Here is a 22,643-nt window from a genome sequence, read left to right on the forward strand (position 1 = left end):
GGCCTGGCGGAGGGGGGCAGGGAGGGCTGCTCTAACGAGTAGGTGGGCCTCGTTGCGGGTGCTGCGCTCACTGCCAGTTGCAGGTGATTCCTGCGCTGGGGCGGGGGCCGGCCCACCCACGTGCGCTCCCTGCCAATGGCAACTGCGGAGCCGGCCCCGCTCCCCTGGGGATCGCGGAGCCCTGCCCGCGCGGCCGGGTCAGCGAGGGTGGACTGTGCTGGCTCAGAAAGCCACTTCCTGCCGCGGCCGGAGCCCGCCGTCGCTGTGAAAGCTGCCCCCCGGGGAAGGAAGCGGCTTTGCGCTGTTTATTTTGGCTGCGGGCTAGCAGACGGCGCCGGGCCGTGCCGACCGGGCGTTTGCAGAGTTGGGTTGGGGAGTCGGCCGACCTCGGGGGAGGCTCCGCGCCGAAATGCTCCGGGACCCGTTGGAGCGGGCGTGCGGGGCATGGGGGGAGGGCGGCAGGTCGTGGAGGGACAGCGCATGGCTGAAGTGGGGGTGCCGTGGGGAACGGCGCGCGGCGGAGGGGGCGGTGTGCAGCCGCGGGGGCGCGGTGGAGGGAGGGCGCTTAGCCGGGGAGGGGGCGCTCCGCGGAGGCGGGGCGCGTGGCGGAGGAGGAGGCGCACTGCGCAGGGGGGCGCAGCTGCAGCCGCAAAGATGCGGAGGACGGAGTGGTCCCAGCGCCTCGCGTCCTGGGGGCAGGGTGAAGGAGGCAGGGGGCCAGGGTGTGCTCGCCCCTGGGGTGCTCCGGTGAGGTAGAGACGTCGGAAAAGGGCAGGGGAGCAAGGCGCGCGGGACTGCCCGGGAGCGGGCAGAGGTTAGAGGCAGAACCATTCTATCGAGGATCCGCAGCTCCCTGACTTCATCCTGCAAGATGGGTCCTGGGAAAGGGCAGCCTGCAGAGATTTTGATGTTTTAGTCGGAATATAAAAACTAGCAGGGGGCCCTGGCTGGTTTGGCTCAGTGGATAGAGCTTCGGCCTGTGGACTGAAGGGTCCCGGGTTGGATTTTGGTCAGGGGCTGATCCCCAGTAGGGGGCGTGCAGGAGGCGGCCAATCGAGGATTCTCTCATCATTGATGTTTCTTTTTCTCCCTCTCCCTCTCTGAAATCAATAAAAATATATTTTTAAAAAACCAGCAGGGGGGTGAGATGAAACACCATTAAACCCAAGAGAAGGCTAAGGCAGCTGAGGATTTGTGTTCCGGAGAGCCCCAGGGGCCAGCCGCTCTGAGCTGGCACCGCCTGTGTGCCTGTAGGAGGGGGCAATAGACAGAGCCTGGGAGGGTGAAAGTTGGCTCTCTGAATTCACATGAATTTCCACCCCGTCCCATCCCCTTCTCTTGCACGTATGAGGTGGAGGTGGCAAGCCATTCCCTGGCAGAGTTTGCTTTAACATCTTCCTAGATCGAAGCATATCACAGTTGTAAAAGACACACGGGGTGAAGAGCATCCTAGGAATGAATGATAGCCTTGGCCTGGGAGCTCAGTTGGTTAGCGCGTCATCCCCATACCCCAAGGTTGTGGGTTTCATCTCCTGTCAGACATCGACCGGTGGCCCGACTGGTGTGGCTCAGTGGTTGAGCGGCAACCTATGCCCAGGTGGCGGGCTCGATCCCCATTGCGGGGTGTGCAGGAGGCAGCCTATCCATGCTCTGCTCTCACATCGATGTTTCTCTCTCTCTAAAAATCAATAAAAACATTGGGGGGGGGGGGGGAAAGAATCAACGAATGAATGCATAAATAAGTGGGACAATAAATCAGTGTTTCTTTCTCTTCCCCGTGCTCTCCTCCCCTTCCTCCTTTCCTTTCTCTAAAAATAATAATAATAATTCAGTAAATGGAAATGCGGCCTTTTGTTCGATTTTAGTCACAGGCACTTTAAGCAATGGAGGGCTAGCAGTTTGTCGTGGCTGGAATGGAGGGGCTGTTGGGGAGCAGGGAGGGGAGTGTGAAAAGCCTGGAGAGTGGAGGGTAGAGGGGAGCCCACAGTACCCCAGAATTTTAGTGGAAATATTGAACAGTTGGGCAGGGAATGGGGTCTTCATGTCATGGGACTCCCCTGCCCTCTCTAGAAGGGATGCCGCTCCCCATATGCGGGCCCTGTGCGTGCATGGGCACGGGCACGGGCACGGGCATGGGTACAGCCTGCAGCAGAGGTGATGCAGGGTGTGGTGCCCGTTCCCGGGGTGGGCCCTCCGCAGGGCGGGGCGGCAGCTTCTGCTGACTCAGGGACATTTCCAGGCCTGGCCTCAGGGCCAAGCTGCTCATTGAAAACAGCTGCTCCTCTTGGCTGGCAGCCCTGTGGGCGGCCCCTGACTCTCCCTGGGATGACCCCTCGCCTCTGCGTGGCCTTGGGAGGGGTGGCTGGCTTAAGGAGAGGCTCATGGGCTGGAGGCCACCCTCCCACACCCTCGGGGACAAATCTAGTCGATTCCCAGCTGGCCCCTGATTCCAGCTCTCTAGGAGCTGAGCCAAGCTGGTCGCAGGGTCCCCGGCCTTTGTTCCTGCTGTTCCCGCTGCTCCGAACACCCAGCTTGTCCTCGTCTCTGCTCGCGCCTTTCGGGGTTTTGTTTGACGTGCCTCTCATTCAGCAGATTCTTGTGGAGAGTGTGCTGCGTGCCAGGAACTGTGCTAGAATTAACTTCCTCTGCGCTGCCTGCAGCATGATGTCTTCAACTTGTAATGGAGAACAGCCGTCGTATCCGAGGTCAGGCCTCTGGCTGCCTCTGCTGCGGGGCTGAGTCCGGGAAGCTGCAGGGACAGCCGAGAGCTTTGCTCCTGAGAGACAGCCAGACAGCCTTTGCTTTCAGCCTCAGGACTCCGCCAGAGCATTGCGTTTCTCTTTCAGCAGACGGGAAAGGAAAGGGGGGGACAGTGACCACAACAGGCAAGGCGGAGACGGGTCACTCCATGTGGAACAAGTAGCTTTAAAGCCCAGTTGCCGTCCTGGTTGGTTTGGCTCAGTGGCTAGAGCGTTGGTCTGTGGACTGAAGGGTCCCAGGTTCGATTCTGGTCAAGGTCACATGCCAAGGTTGCAGCTCGATCCCCAGTAGGGGGGGCGTGCAGGAGGCAGCTGATCCGTGATTCTCTCTCATCATTGATGTTTCTATCTCTCTCTCCCTCTCCCTTCCTCTCTGAAATCAATAAAAATATTTAAAAATAAATAAACAAAACCCAGTTGCCCGAGCAAACGGACAAATGTCCAGGATGGTGACCTGGATGTCTGAGAAGCAAGGAAGCGTGGGCTGCACATCAGAAAGATTCCTGTCACACTTCAGCTCTCTGGAGAACCCATTTCTGGCAACACCTTCACCCCCAGCCACGTCCTGACTGTTTCGTACACTCGATGTGTTGCTTGTAACTTTCATGGACGGCTTGTTCATGGACGGCTTGTGAGTTGTGCCCCTCCGGTTTCATTGTAAACCTCACGAGGGCATATTGTTTGATTTCCCTGCAGTACCCAGTACAGTGCTTCACAAATGCTCGTCATCTGCATGAGTGAGGAAGCCTGGGAAAGGGGGAGTGGGGGAGGCAGGGAGAGGGGGATTAGGAGGAGGGGGTGGGGTCCAGCCTCCGAGCACCAACTACCCCCACGTGGCCCAGAGGCTGCAGCAGGCCCAGGAAACTCATTACTGGTCTGACAGGGCCGCCAGGGTTGTAAGGAAACTTAGCCCTCGTTCCAGAGAGGCTCTGGCTCCCGACATGGGGCTGTGTGTTTATCAGGGTTCTTTTGGTTACAAGGACAGAACCCAGTGCAAACAAGCTCAGCCAAATAAAACGGGAGTGTGGGGGGGATGTGGCCCTGGCCCGGGGGCTGATCAGAGTGTTGGCCTGATACCCAAGGTTGCCGGTTCCATCCCCATCAAGGCACATACAAAAATTAACCAGTGAATGCATAAATGGAACAATAAATCTATGTCTTTCTCTCCCCTTCCCCGCCCCTCGTGCCCATCCTCTCTCTTTCTCTCTCAAATCAATAAAATAATAATAATAATAAAAAATAATGTGGCTGTAAATGATCAGAAAGAGCTGCAAGAATTTGGGATGAGGACTGGCTGGTCAGCACCACTAGGACTCATTCCTCGCCTTCCATCTCAACTCTGTGTCTCCTTCTCTGTTATCCCCATTCCTGCCTGTAGCAGGAAGGTCTCATGGCAGGAAGCATGGCCATTGACAGCCCCAGCTTAGCAATCTCAACAGAGAGAAAATTTCATGTATTTCAGGGGAGGACTCTGAACAGCCCTGTTTGAGTTTGTGCCCAATCACCGTGGCCAGGGGATGGACACTCTTCATGGCCAAGAGTGAGCTTTGTATGCCCTCACGTAGCCAGAGGTACAGGAAAATTCTTTATAAATAATACTAAGGGGATGGGAAGTTTGCTGAGCAGATAAAACAAAGGCCGGAGACTATGAGCAGTCAATGAGGTGGTCAAGGACTGTATATCTTTGTGTTTTCCATGCAGAGCCCAGCGATTGTATATCTTTATAGTTTCCATGCAGAGCCCCTGTGGTGATGGGGGGGATGGGGCATCAGGCCTCCCTACTTTGAGTCCTCTCTGCTGCTCCATTTAGGTTTGCTGAGAGCGTGGACGCAAAGAACAGAGTCAGTTCTCGAAACGCCTCCGCTCCCTTCCCTTTCCCCTTGTGGATCCAGCTCAGCCAAAGCTCTTCTCCATTGGGCCCTGGAGAAACAGCCTTCTCTCAACTTGTGGTAGAAAATGCTCTCCCAGAGCCCCCCCCCCCCCCCAGCCTCCAGCTTGGCAGATTCCCTGGGACCCTCTGCTCCCAAATTCCTCATCCTTTTCTCATTGGCTGCCAAGGCAGTTCTGTGACCTGCAGTCTTCACCTCCTGCCTCCTCCAGATCCTTAGTGCCTTCAGGGAGTCTCCCTGCCCTCCGAAGGCACAGCTCCCTCCTCTGCCCCCCAAACACCCGGATTTTAAAGGGCTTCTTTGCCTTCGTGCCCTGCTGTATCCAAATCCACTACTAGGTATACCGGTTAATAATGCAGATTTTTTTCAATAGATGGAGTTACACATGTTGATATATATGCGCTTTGATATGTACGCTATGTTGTCGTATTGCTCCTTCAGATGACCCCTTGTTCCGATCGATGGCACACGCACTTTCTGAGCAGCACTTCAAAACGTACGAAGAAGTGGAAAATTGGGTCTCTGAATGGTTTGCCTCAAAACAGGAAAAGTTCTATTGGGACGGTACCCACAAATTACCTGAAAGATGGGGGAAATGTGTGGCTAGTGATGGACATTACTTTGAATAAAGCACTTTTGATGTTTCTCTTAAATTTATCGTGTTTTCTTTGGATTACAAAATCCACATTATTAACTGGTTAATAGTTAATCCACAATATTAACCGGTTAATAATTAATCCACATTATTAACTGGATAATAATTAATCCGCATTATTAACCGTAATAATGCAGATTTTTTAATCAAAGAAAACACTATAATTTCAAGAGAAACATCAAAAGTGCTTTATTCAAGTAATGTCCATCGCTAGCCACACACTTCCCCCATCTTTCAGGTAATTTGTGGATACCGTCCCAATAGAACTTTTCCTGTTTTGAGGCAAACCATTCAGAGACCCAATTTTCCACTTCTTCGTACGTTTTGAAGTGCTGCTCAGAAAGTGCGTGTGCCATCGATCGGAACAAGGGGTCATCTGAAGGAGCAATACGACAACATAGCGTACATATCAAAGCGCATATATATCAACATGTGTGTAACTCCATCTATTGAAAAAAATCCGCATTATTAACTGGTACACCTAGTATTCTCTAACCAGGACAGTGCTTTGTGCTTGCTCATGGCCCCAGTATTGCCTGGGACGTGCCACACACATAGCAGGCACTCCAGAAGATATGTGGGTTTGAACCCAGAGCCCAGAACATCAGAGGAGGGAGGGGACTTGCAGCCGTGGTTCATGTGACACTGGAGGAAAATGAGGGCACCCTAATCTCTTCCCCTCTCTGCGCCTCAGTTTCCTCATCTGTCAAGTGAGGGGAAGGCGGCCTGATGCTGGGATTGCCTCTCCCGACTGGCACGGGTCCCTTTCGTTTGCTATCATTGCACAACCCAGCTGGGATCGCTGTGGTCCACATGTGAGTTTTCTGCTCGAGGAGGAGGGGACGAAACTGTCCCCCGGGGTTGCTGTGGGCTCCTGTGATGTTTTGGGTTGTACTGTCCAGTTTGTCCAGTTCCGTCTCTGAGAAGCTTCTATGAAAGCAAGCACTATTTTCTCCCTTTTCCGGTCCCAGGCCCTTTCCCTACCCCCTGCTGAGGGCCACTTTCTATTACAACTGACTGCAGTGGGGTTTCTGAGAACCAAATCCCCATACCCTACAACAGTGGTTCTCAACCTTTCTAATGCCGCGACCCTTCAATACAGTTCCTCATGTTGTGGTGACCCCCAACCATAAAATTATTTTCATTGCTACTTCATAACTGTAATTTTGCTACTGTTAATGAATCGTAATGTAAATATCTGTGTTTTCCGATGGTCTTAGGTGACCCTGCTAGTGGTTCTCAACCTGTGCTATTTACATTATGATTCATTAACAGTAGCAAAATTACAGTTATGAAGTCGCAACGAAAATAATTTTATGGTTGGGGGTCACCACAACATGAGGAACTGTATTAAATGGTCTCGGCATTAGAAAGGTGGAGAACCACTGCTCTAGAGCAAGCTGGGCAAGCCTGGGTCAAGCCCTGGGGCCAGTTGAGGGTTCTAGGTGGCTTGCTGGAAGGGAAGGAATACGTTGAGGGGAGGGGCCCCTAGGAGGATGAGGAGCTGTGGCAGTCACCTTCAGGGCGCTTCAGAGGCCAGCTGTGTCTTGCCCAGAGAGGACCCCCAGCCTGGTGCCCTTGAAGAGTGGAGTGACCAGGGTCCCTGCCCTGCCTTCCTGCCCAGTGTTTTGAGCACTCAGGGAACAGGAGCTGGGGGTGCTGCGTTTAGGAAGATTAATCTGGCAGCTGGGACAGAGAGCAGGAAGAGAGACTGGTGAGTTGTGGTATCAAGGCCTGAGATTCATTCGTTGGTTCATTCGGTGTGTATTAAGCACTCCTGTATGTCAGCCAGTGATGGGTACCGGGGACCCAGTGGTGAAGACAGAGAAAGTCCTCAGGAGTTCGTGAACAGGAAGGGAGACAGAAAATAGAAACATGTCAGGTGATGAGTTCTGGAAATGGCAGGATAGCTTATATCAGTTGTGGATGAAAAAGGGGCCACATACTAAACTGACAGGCTCCGGGGAGGCCAGCATGGTGAGCTTTACCAACTCGGAGGCCACCAGTAACCACACTGGATGGTCTGAACTCACTTGGTTAGAGCGTCCACCCGGTAGGCCAAGGTTGAGGGTTCAGTCCCCAGTCGGAGCCCGTACAAAAATCAACCAATGAACGCACAAATGAGGGGAACAACAAACCGATGTCTCTCCTCCTTTCTCCCTAACACCTTTGAAATGTCAGAGTAATCTTTTCTGGGCCAGGACCACCATGCAAGACCACCATTATTTTTATCTTTTTGCCCCCATACCATCTCTCTGTGCTGTAAAGGTTCATTGTTAACTATTCAGTACCCACCACTGCAAAAGAAGTACGTCTCTCTGTTTTACTCTTTTTAAAAATATATTTATTTCTGTTCATTTCGGAGAGGAAGGGAGAGGGAGAGAGATGAAACATCAGTGATGGAAGAGAATCATTGATCAGCTGCCTCCTACACGACCCACACTGGGGATCGAGCCCGAAACCAGGGCATGTGCCCTGACTGGGAACCGAACCGTGACCTCCTGGTTCATAGGTTGATACTCAACCACTGAGCCATGCTGGCTGGGCTCCCCGTTTTACTCTTTATCCAATCTCAGAGATTCCCCCCAACTTTGCTTTCTCCTGCCCCCCTGAATCTACTACCAGTAGATTTCGTGTAACCTTCCTTACAGCTCCTCCTTTGATTCTAATGTACAGAATAAGCCGCAAGACTGCCATTCTCTGGAGCACTTTCTAAGTCTTCAAGATTTTGCTTCCCAGCATTTGTTATCAGTTTGGCTCAAATAAAGTCATAAAAATTCTCTGCTGGTTTGGAGTTTCTTACATTGACACAGTCTAATCCTCTGGCAAGAGTGCTTATAGGCTAAGGGTGAATATAAAACGCAGCGGTTTGAGAGCAATCAGGAACAGGTAGATGCTGGGGAGGGAAAAAAATACTTGAAAGAAAAGAAGCAGATGATGTGAGTGGCCCCCAGAAGCCGCCCCCCCCCCCCCAAGAGTACTGCTTCTTACAAGACGTCAATGTAAGACCACCCGAATCTATAGAGAATTTTTATAAAAATGTATTGGCACTAAACAGAGGATATACCTGGAAGCAAAATCTCAAGACTGGGGAAAATGCTTTCAAGAAATGACAGTTTGCTGCTGCTTTTATCTATGCACTTGGAATTAAGGAGGTAATGTAAGGAAGATTACTTGAAGCTGGGAGAATGCAAGGTGGGGATTGGATTAGGGGATAGTTAATAAGATTATGTGTTCTCTTGAGGGTGGTCTGAAACGAGACATTTCAAAGGTGTGTTAACCACCCCCATCCCCCCCAAAAGAAAAAGTGTGTTCACCTAGATGCACAGAAACAATGGACAAGGCTTGCTTAAGGCAAGGATAAGCCTTTAACTAAAGCAGTTATTTGCCTGGGGTGTGATTACCACCATGACTTGCCCAGTTAGGAATTTATGATCAGATCCCCCTGTGAGGAAGCCCCTTCCCTCCACAAAAAGCTTAAACAGAAAGTGGCCGTGTTACTGGGTCAGAGTTTGAGGCCACCAGAAAAGCTAAAAATCAAGAGGGAACATTCTAGAGAGGAAGGAGCCATAGGGAATTCCCTTCAAATGCTCCTCAAGCTCATGGCAACTGCTAAACGGTGCACGGGCAGTTTAAACTGTGAGGCCTTGCCCTAGCGGGTTTGGCTCAGTGGATAGAGTGTCGGCCTGCCGACTGAAGGGTCCCAGGTTCGATTCCAGCCAAGGGCACATGCCCGGGTTGTGGGCTCAGTCCCCAGTGTGGGGTGTGCAGGAGGCAGCCGATCAATGATTCTCTCTCATCATTGATGTTTCTATCTCTCTATCCCACTCCCTCCCTCTCTGAAATCAATAAAGAAATATATTTAAACTGTGAGGCCTTAAGGGATCCAGGAAGAAACGGCAGCTGGGAGGCAAAGAGGTTTTTTTCCCCCAACTGCTGCCTGGTTCGAGGAAAATGTTTAGAATTCAAGTTCCACCAAGTTAGAGGGGCTTAGTAATTGCCTAAAGTTTTCCTTTGAAACTCCAGAAGGGCCTCACCTGTGATTAAACCGAAGGCTCAGAGACACACCCTAAGACTAAAGGCAAAACCCAAACAGCCCCACCCTAGCAAAGCCTAAAACCAAGCCTCTGCAGGATCAACGTGATTCATCAGTAATTGAACTGCATGCCAGAACAAAGCAGCGTTCTTTTTAGGAAGATAAATCCAGACTCCCTGGAATATGTCATCCACAAGGTCCCATATGGAATTTAAAAATCCAGACTCCTTATAACATTATTTACAATGTCCAGCTAATAATAAAAACTACTAGACATGCAGGCAGCAGGAAAAAGGGACCCACGATCAAGAGGAAAAATAGACGCAAATAATCCAGACGCTGAACAAAAGATCAGATAATGATAAATGTTGTCAAGAGAATTACAATCCAGGGACCTGCTACTAGAGAGTAACTGTGTGGACACTTTCAAATAGGAGGTCACAGAGGGCTTCTCGAAAGATGTGGCTTTTTTTTTTTTGAAATGTGAAATGCCAAGCGGAGGCCAACAGCGCAGAGGCTCTGAGGCAGGACAGTCAGGCCTGTTGCAGGAAGGGCCAGGAGGTCAGTGTGACTTGCGCCGGGGGAGTAGTTTCATCTGCCATCAGTCTGGTAGGCAGGACCAGACCATGGAGGATCTTGAGGCTCAGAGTAAAGAGTTTGACTTGTGTTTGAAGAATGCTGAGTTGCCGCCCTAGCCGGTTTGGCTCAGTGGATAGAGCATCAGCCTGTGGATTGAAGGGTCCCGGGTTCAATTCCCGGTCAAGGGCATGTACCTTGGTTGCGGGCACATCCTCAGCAGGGGGTGTGCAGGAGGCAGCTGATCGATGCTTCTCTCTCATCGATGTTTCTAACTCTCTATCCCTCTCCCTTCCTCTCTGTAAAAAATCAATAAAATATATTAAAAAAAAAAAAAAAAGAATGCTGAGTTGCCTTTCAAAGGACTTTAAGCAGGGGCCTGAAAGGTTGGATATGGGGGGCCGTGAGTGGTTTGGGGACATTCTAGATGGGAGGAAAGGATGGAGCAGAGCAAGACAACGACTCCGGGCTGGAAAACCTTGGCAGAAAACCGCGCTACTGTCAAGACTGGGGGAAAGGTTTCGATGTGCTGTGTGATGTGAATGCCTCCACCGCTCCCATAAAATCTTCACTTGCCTGTGGGGTTGGGTTTGCCTGTGGGGGTGGGGCGGAGGGCTGAGATCCAGCACCAGGCTCCTGGCGCATGTCTGTAGGTAGCGCTGGCCATCGGGGGCCAGCCAGGCGAGCCCCTGTGATGGCGTCGTGTCCTGCCTTTCTTTCTAGAACCCAACGTCTTCCTCATCTTCAGCTACGGACTGGAGGGCTGCCTGGAGGCCCAGGGCGGGCAAGTCCGGGTCTCCTCACGCTGCAGCAGCAGTCTCCCTGCCCAGCGCTGGAAGTGGGTCTCCCGGAACCGGCTCTTCAACCTGGGCACCATGCAGTGCCTGGGCACGGGCTGGCCGGGCACCAACACCACCGGCTCCCTGGGCCTGTACGAATGTGACCGGGAGGCAATGAATCTCCGCTGGCACTGCCGCACGCTGGGCGACCAGCTGGACGTGCTCCTGGGGGGCCGTGCCGGCAACGCGTCCAAGGCGGGCACCCCCGAGCGTGGCGACCAGACCCGCGCTGGCCAGTGGTCCATCTATGGCAGCGAAGAGGACCTGTGCGCCCGGCCCTACTACGGTGAGAGGCTGCTAGCAGCCGCGTGTCGGGGGCTGGAGCCCGGAGGGACCCTCTCCCGGGTGACAAGGCCTTTTCCTCTGTAGACCTTCGGCCGTCACATCTTGAATTGTAGTGGGAAACATTTTTGAGTAAGAAAATGAACTTCAAAGCATCTAATTTACTTTTTAAAAAAATTGCAAAATCCATTTACACACGTGTCAAGGCCTCAATCAGCACAAAAGCGTAGAATGTGAAATCTCCTTCCCTAGGCCTACTCTCTCGGGAGACCCCAGGGTCACCCCCAGAGGGCAGCTCCATCCTGGGGGATCCTTTTCCTGGAAGCCACCCTGAGTGGAACCTGGGGAGGAGGGGTGCACTGTGGAGCCCCCAGGCCAGGGACCTGAGTGGGGATTCCTTCAGGCCCAGACCTCTGTGGGTGACTTGGAGACCCCCTCACCCAGCTGGGAGTTTGGACAGCCATCAGGGGCATTGGAGGACCCCTCCCCAGCGCTGTGGGATGGGCAGCAGGACCTCTCCCAGGCTCCTGGGACCATCTGGTGGAAGAGGGAGCCTTAAAGCCATTGTCTGATGTCACTGCCCTTCCCCCCTCTGCGGACCCCTGCCCACTCCTGGCCCCCTGGGTTATAGGGGGTGGGAGCCTCAGGGGTCCCGATGCCAAGGCCCGGCTCCCCTCCTTGCAGAGGTCTACACCATCCAGGGGAATTCCCACGGCAAACCCTGCACCATCCCCTTCAAGTATGACAACCAGTGGTTCCACGGCTGCACCAGCACGGGCCGCGAGGACGGCCACCTGTGGTGTGCCACCACCCAGGACTACGGCAAGGACGAGCGCTGGGGCTTCTGCCCCATCAAGAGTGAGAGCCGGGCGGCAGGGCGGGAGGCTGGCCCTGAGGGTGCGGGCGGCAGGACTTTGGGGACTGGGGTGAGAAGCGGCCCCTCCTCGCAGCGCGGAGCGGCCTGTGTGCGGTCTGCACGCCGCAAGGGACCCCTGTGTAGGCCCTGACGCCCAGGGCTGGGGAGGAACCCATGTCCGGCTGTCCTGGTGGCAGGTAATGACTGTGAGACCTTCTGGGACAAGGACCAGCTGACCGACAGCTGCTACCAGTTTAACTTCCAGTCCACGCTGTCGTGGAGGGAGGCCTGGGCCAGCTGCGAGCAGCAAGGGGCGGATCTGCTGAGCATCACCGAGATCCACGAGCAGACCTACATCAACGGTGAGGCAGGGCAGCCCGGGCCGGGCTGGCAGATTGGGGTCTGACGCACCTGGGGACAGGGCAGGAGGCCAGGACCCTGAGGCCTGCTCCTACCTCTGGAGAACCCTGAGCCCTTTCTTTTCTCTCTCATTTTTTTCTTTTTGTTAATCCTCGCCCGAGGATATTTTTCCATTGATTTTTAGGGAGAGTGGAAGAGAGAGGGAAAGACAGAGAAAGGGAAAGAGGGAGAGAAACATTGATGTGAGAGAAACACATCGATTGGTTGCCTCCTGCATGAGCCCGGACTAGGGCTTGGGCCAGAAAGGAGCCTGCAACTGAGGTATATGCCCTTGTTGACTGGAATCGAACCCAGGACCCTTTGGTCCATAGGCCGATGCTCTATCCACTGAGCCAAACCGACTAGGCATCCCTTTCTGCCTGCGGGGGTAAGGATGGTGTTGGGGGCAAAGAGGAGGAGGGCCGAGGATGGGCGACCTGCTTCTCATTGTCACCGTCTTGCTGTCAGGGCTCCTCACTGGCTATAGTTCCACACTGTGGATTGGCCTTAATGATCTGGACACCAGTGGAGGCTGGCAGTGGTCGGACAACTCACCCCTCAAGTACCTCAACTGGGAGAGTGGTGAGGCATGGGGTTCGGGGTACAGGGTGGCCTGGGGACCCCACAGGCACTGTCTCCTATTTATTCCACAGAGTGGGGCTGGGAGGGGGCAGATTTATTCCTCAGAGTGAGGCTGGGAGGGGGCAGATTTCCACCACCCCCTGGAAGGGCCCCACTAGCCCATGCAATGCGTTTGTATGAATTAGGAACTAATGCTCAGGGCATAGGGCCTGGGCAATGGACTGGATTTCAGCCCCCGGTACCCAGGGCGCCAGCAGCCTGGCCAGGGATGCCGGGTGGGGCCGGTAGCAGTTGCTGAGTAGAACTCAGGACATGTGGGCCCAGGTTAGGGAGGGCTGAGCGCCATGCTGGGCATCCGCAGCTGGCTCGTGCTTCCGAGGGAGCAGGAGGTTCGGAGGAGGGCTCCCGGGGCAGGGGTGTGAGTCTCTCTCCTGGGGTGCTGGCACCCTGCCCTCCCCACAGATCAGCCGGACAACCCAAGCGAGGAGAACTGTGGGGTCATCCGCACGGAGTCCTCCGGAGGCTGGCAGAACCGCGACTGCAGCATCGCGCTGCCCTATGTGTGCAAGAAGAAGCTCAACGCCCCGGCCCAGCCCCAGCCTCCCGGTGAGACCTGGTCCCAGTGCAGGTGGGGGTGGGGAGTGGGGGTGGGGCTCATCATGGCCACAGCCACAGCTGGCCCAGTCTCAGAGCACACGGTGACCCCCTGTTCTTTTTTAAATATATTTCTATTGATTTCAGAGAGGAGGGGAGAGGGAGAGAGAGAGAGAGAGAGAAACATCAGTGACGAGAGAGAATCATTGATCAGCTGCCTCCTGCACGTCCCACACTGGGGATCGAGTCCGCAATCCAGGCATGTGCCCTTGACTGGAATCGAACCCGGGACCCTTCAGTCCGCAGGCCAACGCTCTGTCCACTGAGCCAAACCAGCTAGGGCCTCCTGTTCTTATTTAACAGTTAAGCTAAAGTCTGAACAAATTGGGAAGTGCCATTAATTCATTCATTTGGGGATTTGTTAAGAATTGTGCTAAATGCTGGTATTACTCATCTGGTCCTTGTGGAGGTCACAGTCTGTTGGAGGTGACAGACACCTCCTCGCACAACTGGAATATCCTGAGCTCTGTACTGTTATAAAAACATGTGCAATAATGTCAGAGGAGAAGAAATGCCTAGACGAGGAAGTAAGCTTCTGAAAGTTGAGGCGGGTTTCAAGGATTGGGGCCTTTCAAGTTGAGTGAAAGCTTAAAAAGCCATCAAGAGGTGTGTGGGAAGGGCATTCTTGGGAGGGAACTGCGTGAGCAAAGGTGTGGAGGCATGGAAGTACAGGGACGTTTTGTTTTTTTTTTTTAAATATATTTTATTGAGTTTTTACAGAGAAGAAGGGAGAGGGATAGAGAGTTAGAAACATCGATGAGAGAGAAACATCCATCGGCCGCCTCCTGCACACCCCCCACTGGGGATGTGCCCGCAACCAAGGTACATGCCCTTGACCGGAATCGAACCTGGGACCCTTCAGTCCGCAGGCCGACGCTCTATCCACTGAGCCAAACCGGTTAGGGCTACAGGGACGTTTTAAGGTTGGTGAGTGGTCTGGTTGGAGTATAACTCCTTAAAGTAGGGTCCTGAGCCCCGAAGCACCGCTCCTCACCTGGGAGCTCCTTATCAATGCGTAGTCTCGGGCCCTGCCCCAGGACCTGCATTTCACAAGGCCCGTACCACGTACAGTTTGAGAAGCACTGGCTCAGAGAGAACGGTTCAGAAAGGCAGGTTGCAGCCAGTCAGTCCCTGAAGGGTCTTGGCTGTTGGGCGAAGTTTGGGTGGGGCCAGGTAGGCAGCGGGAGCTTTGCAGGCTTCTAAGCCAGGGCGGGTCTCGCTGACACACGTGGTTCATAGAGCTCGCTCCAGGGCCCCCAGGAGTTCCCAAAGGAGCATGTGCACAGGCGGCGGAAGGCGTTTGTCAGCGGAGGTTGGAGGGGCTCCTGCAGGAATCCAGGGACCCCGGGAATGGTGAAAAGGGAATTTTTCCAAGCAGAATACAGCAAAACCAGGGGGAAAAAAAAAATCCACAAACTCACCCAAAGGAAAGAACTTACAGAGTGCAAGTTCTGCTTCTGACCATTAAAATGTTGCCCAAGACGGACTGATTCGGGGCTGTCAGCTCCTGCTTTCTGGCTTCACCTCCTAGGGGGCAGAGCAAAGGCTTAAAACCTGGGCGCCCCACCTCTAGCTGGAGGGAGCCTGGAGCAGGCACCGATTCCAGGTCTTCCAGAAGCTGCTCTCTGAAGGAAGGAGGGCCCCTGTGGGCAGGCCTAGCCCCTCTGTGGTCCCCCTAGGATCTGGCCTCTCCCCGAATTCTCTGTCCCCTGGGTCTCCCTGGCGTGGCCCCTGTGGCGTGTCATCGCACAAACCTGCAGATATGTCTATGTCTTTGGACTTCCTCGTTCACCCAGCCCCCTTCTCTCTGCCTGGGGCATTTTTCTAGGCAGTTTTTCTTCTGCCTTCCCAGTCTCATCACTCAAAGCATGTTAGGCAACATCGTGCCCCTGAAGCATCCACATTTCCTGAGCTCCCTTCCTCCTACACCCCAAAGCAGGCCCCTCGGGTCTGAACACCCACTGAACGCTGCTTCTGCAGGGGCAGCAGCCTGGGGTCTCTGCTCCGTGGCCAACAGAGATGATTGACAGGTCCAGAGCCCCGGAGCGATCCGCCCTGGCTCTCAGCCCTGCCACTTTGCTGGGTCTCCAGGAAATGGGATGGCTGGACCCTGGAGCAGCTCCCAGAACGGAGTGCATCCCAGAATCCCAGTCTTGGGCGGTGCTTCGAGTGGGCACATGCTTTCCTGCCCAGCCAGGCAGAATCCTGCCCGAGCCTGACGTTGCGGGTGGTGTGGTAAAATCTCATTTTCTTCTGCCAAGGTCCAAGCCAGGGCTTGTTTGCCTCAGCTGCCCCTGGACCCCATTCCCCAGAGGGTGAACCTGAAATGCAAGGAAGTGGGGTCGAGGAAGGGACCAGTTAAGTTTGTCAGCCCTGGGGAGTAGGGAGAGGAGCTGGGGGTGGGGGGAGTAGCAGGTGGAGCAATTCCAGCCAGGGATGCCAGCCAGTCAGCGGGTGACTTGACCTGCCGCCTACCTGGTGGGGCCCCATTTCCTTAGTCCCTTCATCCTGGACCACCAGGAACAGGACGGAGTCCACACGCAGCAGATGTCATCTGAGGTAATGACATGGGTTTCGTTGACTAAGCAAGGTGGGCACGAGCTACGTGTGAACCGTGTGGCAGGAAACGCCACTCCGGCAGAGGAAACAGGCTCCCGGGACTGGCCTGCCCGGTTCCCTGCCCACGTCTCTCGGAGAGCCCCGGCGAGAGGGGCCGTCCTGTCTTGAGTGGGATCCGCCACCACCTCCCGGGGCTCTGCCTCTGGGCCCCCAGCGGCCCTGGACGGTTTTATCTTTTCATCCGCGTTCAGCATTCAGACCTGTCCTGGCGGGAAGGGCTGATGCGAGAGAGGTTTGGGGAGGAGCTGAGGCTGGGGCCCTGCCCCGTGGGCCAGTGCCTAGGCCGGGGGTCTGGATTGCTGAGCAGCGGCCTTGGGGGTCTCTGCAGATGTGTGGGCCAACGTGAAGGTGGAGTGTGAGCCCAGCTGGCAGCCCTTCCAGGGCCACTGCTACCGCCTGCAAGCCGAGAAGCGCAGCTGGCAGGAGTCCAAGAAGGCGTGCCTGCGGGGCGGCGGTGACCTGCTCAGCATCCACAGCATGGCCGAGCTGGAGTTCATCACCAAGCAGATCAAGCAAGGTGAGGGGCCGCTCGTCCACCGCCAGTCCGGGGTGCAGGGCAGGGCCTCCCGATGCCCACCTGGCCCTGCCCAGGAGGCTCAGGGGCGGCCCCCTCCTGCCCTGCGGGCGGCCGAGGCTGACCGCCCCTGTCCCCTCTCTCCTCCCGCCGGCTGCACCCCCAGAGGTGGAGGAGCTGTGGATTGGCCTCAACGATCTGAAGCTGCAGATGAATTTTGAGTGGTCCGATGGGAGCATCGTGAGCTTCACCCATTGGCACCCCTTTGAGCCTAACAACTTCCGGGACAGCCTGGAGGACTGTGTCACCATTTGGGGGCCGGTGAGAACCCCTTCTCCCTACCACAGGGCCCCCAAATACACACCCGCCTTCTGGTGCTACCCCAGTCCTAGTGGTACCTGCCCTGGAACCCCACCCCATGGCCTCTCGGAAGCCCCGTCTTCCCCACCAACCCTTCCGCATGGAAGATCGCCAGTGTTTGACCCCCCTCGCCTTCCCCCAACTAGCTGGGTCACTTTGGGCAAGTTACTTAACCTCTGTGTACCTCGGTTTCCTCAGCTGTCAATGGAACACGGATGGTGCCAGCCTCGGGGGGTCACTGGGAGGGTTAAAGGAGTTAATTCTCATGAAACCTTAGGATGCTGCTGTTCTCACCAGCAGGTGGCATCAGAGGCCACGTTACGTGGACATGCTCCACAGGCCAGGATGCTCTGTGCAGGGTCCTATCCCCCCATGAACGTAGTGGGTGAGGACTGTTTGCCACGGCTTTGACTCAGAGGCGGAATGGGCAGATGGAGGAATTGATGCAAGGCTTTAAGCAGAGATAAGAGCCCCTTTAAAAAGGGGCAATGCCATAGAGATAGCTTACCCACTCCAGGGACAGATAGGTCACTCTCTGGTGGGAAACCACAAACCATTGCTTTTCAGAGAGAGTTGGAAGGGAGGAAGGGAGGGGAGGGAGAGGAGAGAGAGAGAAAAAAAAAACATCGATGTGAGAGAGACACATCGACTGGTTCCCTCCTGAACACATACCAACCAAGGGTGGGAGCGAACCCAAAACCCAGATATGTGTCCTTGACCGGGAATCGAACCCGAGGCCTTTCAGTATGCGGGCTGTTGCTCTAACCATTGAGCAACACTGGCCAGGACTAGAGGGTGCTATTTTAAAATTTATAAACATGCCCGGCTGGTGTGGCTCAGTGGTTGAGCGTTGACCTATGCACCAGGAGGTCACGGTTCGATCCCTTGGTCAGGGCACATGCCCAGGTTGCAGGCTTGATTCCCAATGGGGGTCTTACAGGAGGCAGCCGATCAGTGATTCTCATCATTGATGTTTATATCTCTCCCTCTCCCTTCCTCTCTGAAATCAATAAAAATGTATTTTTTTAAAAATTTATAAACAGTTATTTGTTGAGAATCTGCTACATGCCAGGCATTCCCCTGGGGGCTGGGATACACAGCACCTCTGCCCTTAGGATGGAGCTAAAGGCAGACACACAACCCGTGGGGCGGCTCAGGACAGAGGAGGACAAAGGATTGAGGAGGGGCTGAGGACTGAACTCCTGTTTAGGGCATCATCTGAGATCCAGGTCTGGGCGCACAGTCTGCTCAGCCTGGCTCTGCAGGTACTGGCTGGACACCTTGCAGAACTGGGAATCTCGTCTGTCTGTCTGTCCTGCCCTCCATTACACTAACAGTCTCAGCCAGTGTTTATGAAATGGGCTATAAATAATCTAAAGGAGTGCCTCTTCACGTTTAGACAATGCGTGTCAGTGTTGTCAGGCAGTTGCACATCAACTCTGTATGCTCTCATCCGCCCCGTGAGGCTTACCCAGCGAATCCTACTTTCCCCGTTTTAGAGCCTGGAACACAGAGAGGTCAAGCCTCTTGCTCCGAATCACACAGCAAGCAGAGGCAGGGTCAGGTCTAGAAACCTGGTTTGTGAAGGGTTTGGGAGACTTGGGGGAGGAGGGCTGAGACTCCCTCTCATCCTGCGTCCCCAGGAAGGTCGCTGGAATGACAGTCCCTGTAACCAATCCTTGCCGTCCATCTGCAAGAAAGCGGGCCAGCTGAGCCAGGAGACTACCGAGGAGGACCATGGCTGCCGGAAGGTGAGGGTGCTTCTGGGCCTGGGTCCTGGTGGCCAGCCAGAGGGGCCCCCAGGAGAAGGGGGGATGGAAATCCTGCCGCCTCCTGCTGCGTCCCCCCTTCCTTGGCACAGCCTGCTTCCCGCTCTCCAAACTGCCCGCTCACCAGAAGGAGTGGTGTGGGGTGGGGCGGGGCTGTGGGGAGGCAGCAGAATTCCCCACCCACATTCCTGAACCTCTTCTCCACCAGGAAGCCACTTTCCAGAGAACAGGAGGTGGCAGTAGGTACCCCTAGTCTGACAGTCTCTCTCTCTTTTTTTTTAAAGTTTTGGTCCATGCTTTTTTTAAAAAAAATTATTTTTTAACGTTTATTGATTCTAGAGAGAGGGGAAGGGAGAAGGATAGAGAGAGAGAATCATGGATGAGAGAGAAACATCCATCGGCTGCCTCCTGCATACTCCCTATTGGGGATCGAGCCCACAACCTGGGCATGTGCCCTGGCCGGGAATTAAAACAGTGACCTCCTGGTTCATAGGTCGAACTTCAACCACTGAGCCACACCGGCTGGGCATGGCCAGTCTTCACCTGAGTGGAGGCTGCCGGGGTGAGCCTGTGTCCTCTGAGCACCCTGTCTTTGCTGGCACGCATCGCGCCATCTGACAGAGTGGGTGCCTGTCTGTCTGTCTCTGGAGGAAGGAGGCCACTGTGGGGTCTCCCTCCTTGTGCTCCCAGCCCCAGGGGCTACCAGATGTTCAGGGAGGGAGGGGAATAAGTGAGTGCGGGAGTGAGTGTAAGAATGAGGGTGAGCGTGGGTGATCAACCCATCTCCCTCCTCCAGCCCCCAGGCCCCTCCCCTGGCCCCAGCCGAGCAGGGGTGTAAGTGGTGTAGATATTTGTGGGGCGGTTGCTCAGAAAGGACACTCTGTGGTGTTTTGGCCCTGACATCCCCATCTGCTAAGGCCACAGTCCTACCAGCCCTTTGCCAGTGTGGTTCTTCGTTTTCCTTTGGGTTAAGCCCTGTTACCACACCCCGCCTGCACCCAAACTCTTCCTCAGGGGTGGGACAGGAAGCACCAACAGGCATGACCTCCTGGGGAGGCGGGAGAGAACAGACAGGCCCGGCTGGAGAGTCTGGGGGACCAGCATGGTCGTGGGATGGTCTCGGGGCTCTGGCCTGGGTGAGGTGGAGGTGGGGGAAGAGGAATTACTACTAACTGCCCTGCACCAGGGCCGGCCTAGAGTGTATGTGTTGGGCTAATCAGCCATGGTTAGCACTCTGAGAGAGCCAGGGGTCTTAGCACAGCCCTCTGGGCATATGGGATTCTCCCCCCAACCCCCCCGGCCCCCGGCCCCAATACATACACATGCGTACAGTGAGCACACGCACATCCATACACACCAGGTTCTCTTCTGCCCTGGCTCCTGCCCAGAGGGCCACATCTCTCTCGTAACCTCGAGCCCCCCCCCCCCCCCCCCCCGGCCAGGCTTCCCACTTCAAGGCCTGCTGGCGGCAAAGGCCCTGGCAGGCATCTGGAGCCATCTTAGCAGGAGCAGGGCTATGGTGAGGACAGGCCAGCCTCCGTGGAGTGGGTTCGAGTCCGGGCTTTACCTTGTACTCTCTGTATAACATCAAGTCACTTAATTTCTCTGAGCCTCAGTTCCTCATCTGAAAGGCAGGAGCAGAGAGCCCCTCAGGGTGGCTCAAGGGGAGAGGGGTCTGTGGGGTGTGGGGACCAGGTGGGCATCTACTCAGGAGCCGTGGTCTTTCTTCCATTGCTCTGCTGCCCCTTGCTGAGGGTCTGTCTCCCCTCCCACCCCCAGGCCAGTCTCAGCCTCCACGTACTCCAGCTTTTCCAGGCCCCTAAGGATCACCCAGCCCCCTCCATGTCCTGGCCGCTCTCCCAGCTTTTTGGCTCTGGTCTCCCAGCCAACTGGCAATTTTCCCACTGCTTCTCTTGGTTTACACGTTCGAGAGGAGTCTGACGGGCCACTTATCTTTCTGCGCCAGGCCACTAGCGGGTCACGGGCTGTCTCCGGTCAGCCATCCTTGGGCCCTGCTTCCTCCCCTGGTCTGGCAGTCGTGGGTAATGGTGGGAGGGGGAGCGTGGCGTGACAGTTCAGCCTACAGCACAGCGAGGGCCGTCTCTGCGGTCAGACAAGTCCCTCTGTCCTGTGCCCCGGCCTACAGCACATTCCGTGATTGCCGCTGGCATCCCCCTGCCCCAGGATTTATGGGTGAGAGAGGAGTGTCCTCCCCACAGACACCCCTCTTTTGCCCACTCTCTCGAGCCAGGGTTGGAAGTGGCACAGCCCATCCTGCTACTGGCTGGGAGAGGACCAAGTGACCTACAGTGAGGCCCGGCGCCTGTGCACTGACCAGGGTGCTCAGCTGGTCACCATCACCAACAGGTACAGGAGGGGGTGGGTGCCCAGACCAGCCTGCACCTATGTCTTGGCCTAATGTGGCCCCTCCATCAAACAGGGGGGCGTCCTGTCATCGAGCACAGAAGGACCTGAGTCCTTTGAGCCCCGACTGGCTCCAGGACCTTTTTCTAATATTGCCACAAGAAAGACTCCAGATGATTAAGCAGCTCCATTGTGGGGTGGGCCTGGGCAGGGGCACAAACAGGTATAGGTGTGGGCTCGATGCCCAAAAGAGCCTTGGCTGTGTCTGATTTTCTCTACTTTCTTCTCAGCCAGGCACAGAGGGCAGCTGGGTTGCTGTGTGTTAGCTGCAGGGCCCCCAGAGACCCCCACTTCCCTAACCGAGTTACTAATCGGACACAGCACCTCAGCTCCAGGAGCAGGGCACCTGGCTCGGGGCCCAGGCCGTGGAGGGAGAGCCAAAGCATGACCCCTTGACCTGCCCCTTCCCCGCAGGTTCGAGCAGGCCTTTGTCAGCAGCCTCATCTACAATTGGGATGGCGAGTACTTCTGGACCGCCCTGCAGGACCTCAACGGCACCGGCTCCTTCCGCTGGCTCAGTGGGGACGAGGTCATGTACACCCACTGGAACCGGGACCAGCCTGGTGAGCCCCTCCCCCACGGCACTCAGCCAGCCTCTTGCTCCGACTTCCGAGGGGGGCCTGTCCTGCCAGGGCCAAGACCAGGGCTTCCCGGTGAACTGATCCTGCATGCCGTGAGGGGGAGCTGGTAGGAGAACAGCGCCTGCAGCCAAACCACCGGGCTCAGACCCTGATTCTGCTGGGTATTAGCTGCACATCTTTGAGCCTCTGTTTCCTTCCCTAGGAAATGGAGATACTGGTAACTTTCCTCTTAGGATGGATGTGAGGATTAAACGATTCGTATATGTAAAGCACTTAGAATAGTGAGCACAATGTCAGTGCTTGCTATTATTATTACCATTTCACATTCATTATCTTTTTTTAACCCTTTTAATAACCTGCTGAGGTAGCTGATGAGACGAGTTCAGAGAGGTTAAGCAACTTGCCTAAGAGCTCACAGGAGTAAACACAAGAGTTAGGACGCTACCCCCCTTCCTTTCCACCTGGGCCCCAACCTCACAGACTGTATCCCCGCAGAGAGGGCCACGCTGGTGGTGGTGTCCCACAGGGGTGAGGGAGCGCCGAGGCATGGCTCCTGCTCAGCATAAAGGCGTCCCTTCTCTCTCCTTCAGGGTACAGCCGCGGGGGCTGTGTGGCCCTGGCCACGGGCAGTGCCATGGGGCTGTGGGAGGTGAAGAACTGCACCATGTTCTGGGCTCGTTACATCTGCCGGCAGAGCCTGGGCACACCAGTGACGCCTGAGCTGCCCGGGCCAGACCCCACACCCAGCCTGACTGGCTCCTGTCCCCAGGGCTGGGCCTCAGACCCCAAACTTCGGCACTGCTATAAGGTAGGTAGCCCTTAGGCATGAGCGGAGAGAGAGAAGGAAGA

The 22,643-nt window shown here is 55.3% G+C and overlaps 1 protein-coding gene across 2 annotated transcripts in view; it reads left to right on the forward strand.

The window, feature by feature from the left end:
• The window catches only part of MRC2 (mannose receptor C type 2), a 57,152-nt gene that overhangs the window by 21,554 nt on the left and 12,955 nt on the right, over positions 1–22,643 (forward strand). For both annotated transcript variants that reach the window (XM_008149450.3, XM_054709424.1), the window contains exons 2-12: positions 10,639–11,040; positions 11,721–11,894; positions 12,090–12,254; positions 12,760–12,873; positions 13,336–13,479; positions 16,475–16,663; positions 16,827–16,981; positions 18,664–18,771; positions 21,041–21,156; positions 21,628–21,776; positions 22,385–22,602. In XM_008149450.3, the coding sequence (XP_008147672.2) occupies positions 10,639–11,040; positions 11,721–11,894; positions 12,090–12,254; positions 12,760–12,873; positions 13,336–13,479; positions 16,475–16,663; positions 16,827–16,981; positions 18,664–18,771; positions 21,041–21,156; positions 21,628–21,776; positions 22,385–22,602 (1,934 nt within the window). The remainder of the gene's footprint in view (positions 1–10,638; positions 11,041–11,720; positions 11,895–12,089; positions 12,255–12,759; positions 12,874–13,335; positions 13,480–16,474; positions 16,664–16,826; positions 16,982–18,663; positions 18,772–21,040; positions 21,157–21,627; positions 21,777–22,384; positions 22,603–22,643) is intronic.

This window comes from Eptesicus fuscus, chromosome 20 (assembly GCF_027574615.1).
Source record: "Eptesicus fuscus isolate TK198812 chromosome 20, DD_ASM_mEF_20220401, whole genome shotgun sequence".
Taxonomy (NCBI): Eukaryota; Metazoa; Chordata; class Mammalia; order Chiroptera; family Vespertilionidae; genus Eptesicus; species Eptesicus fuscus.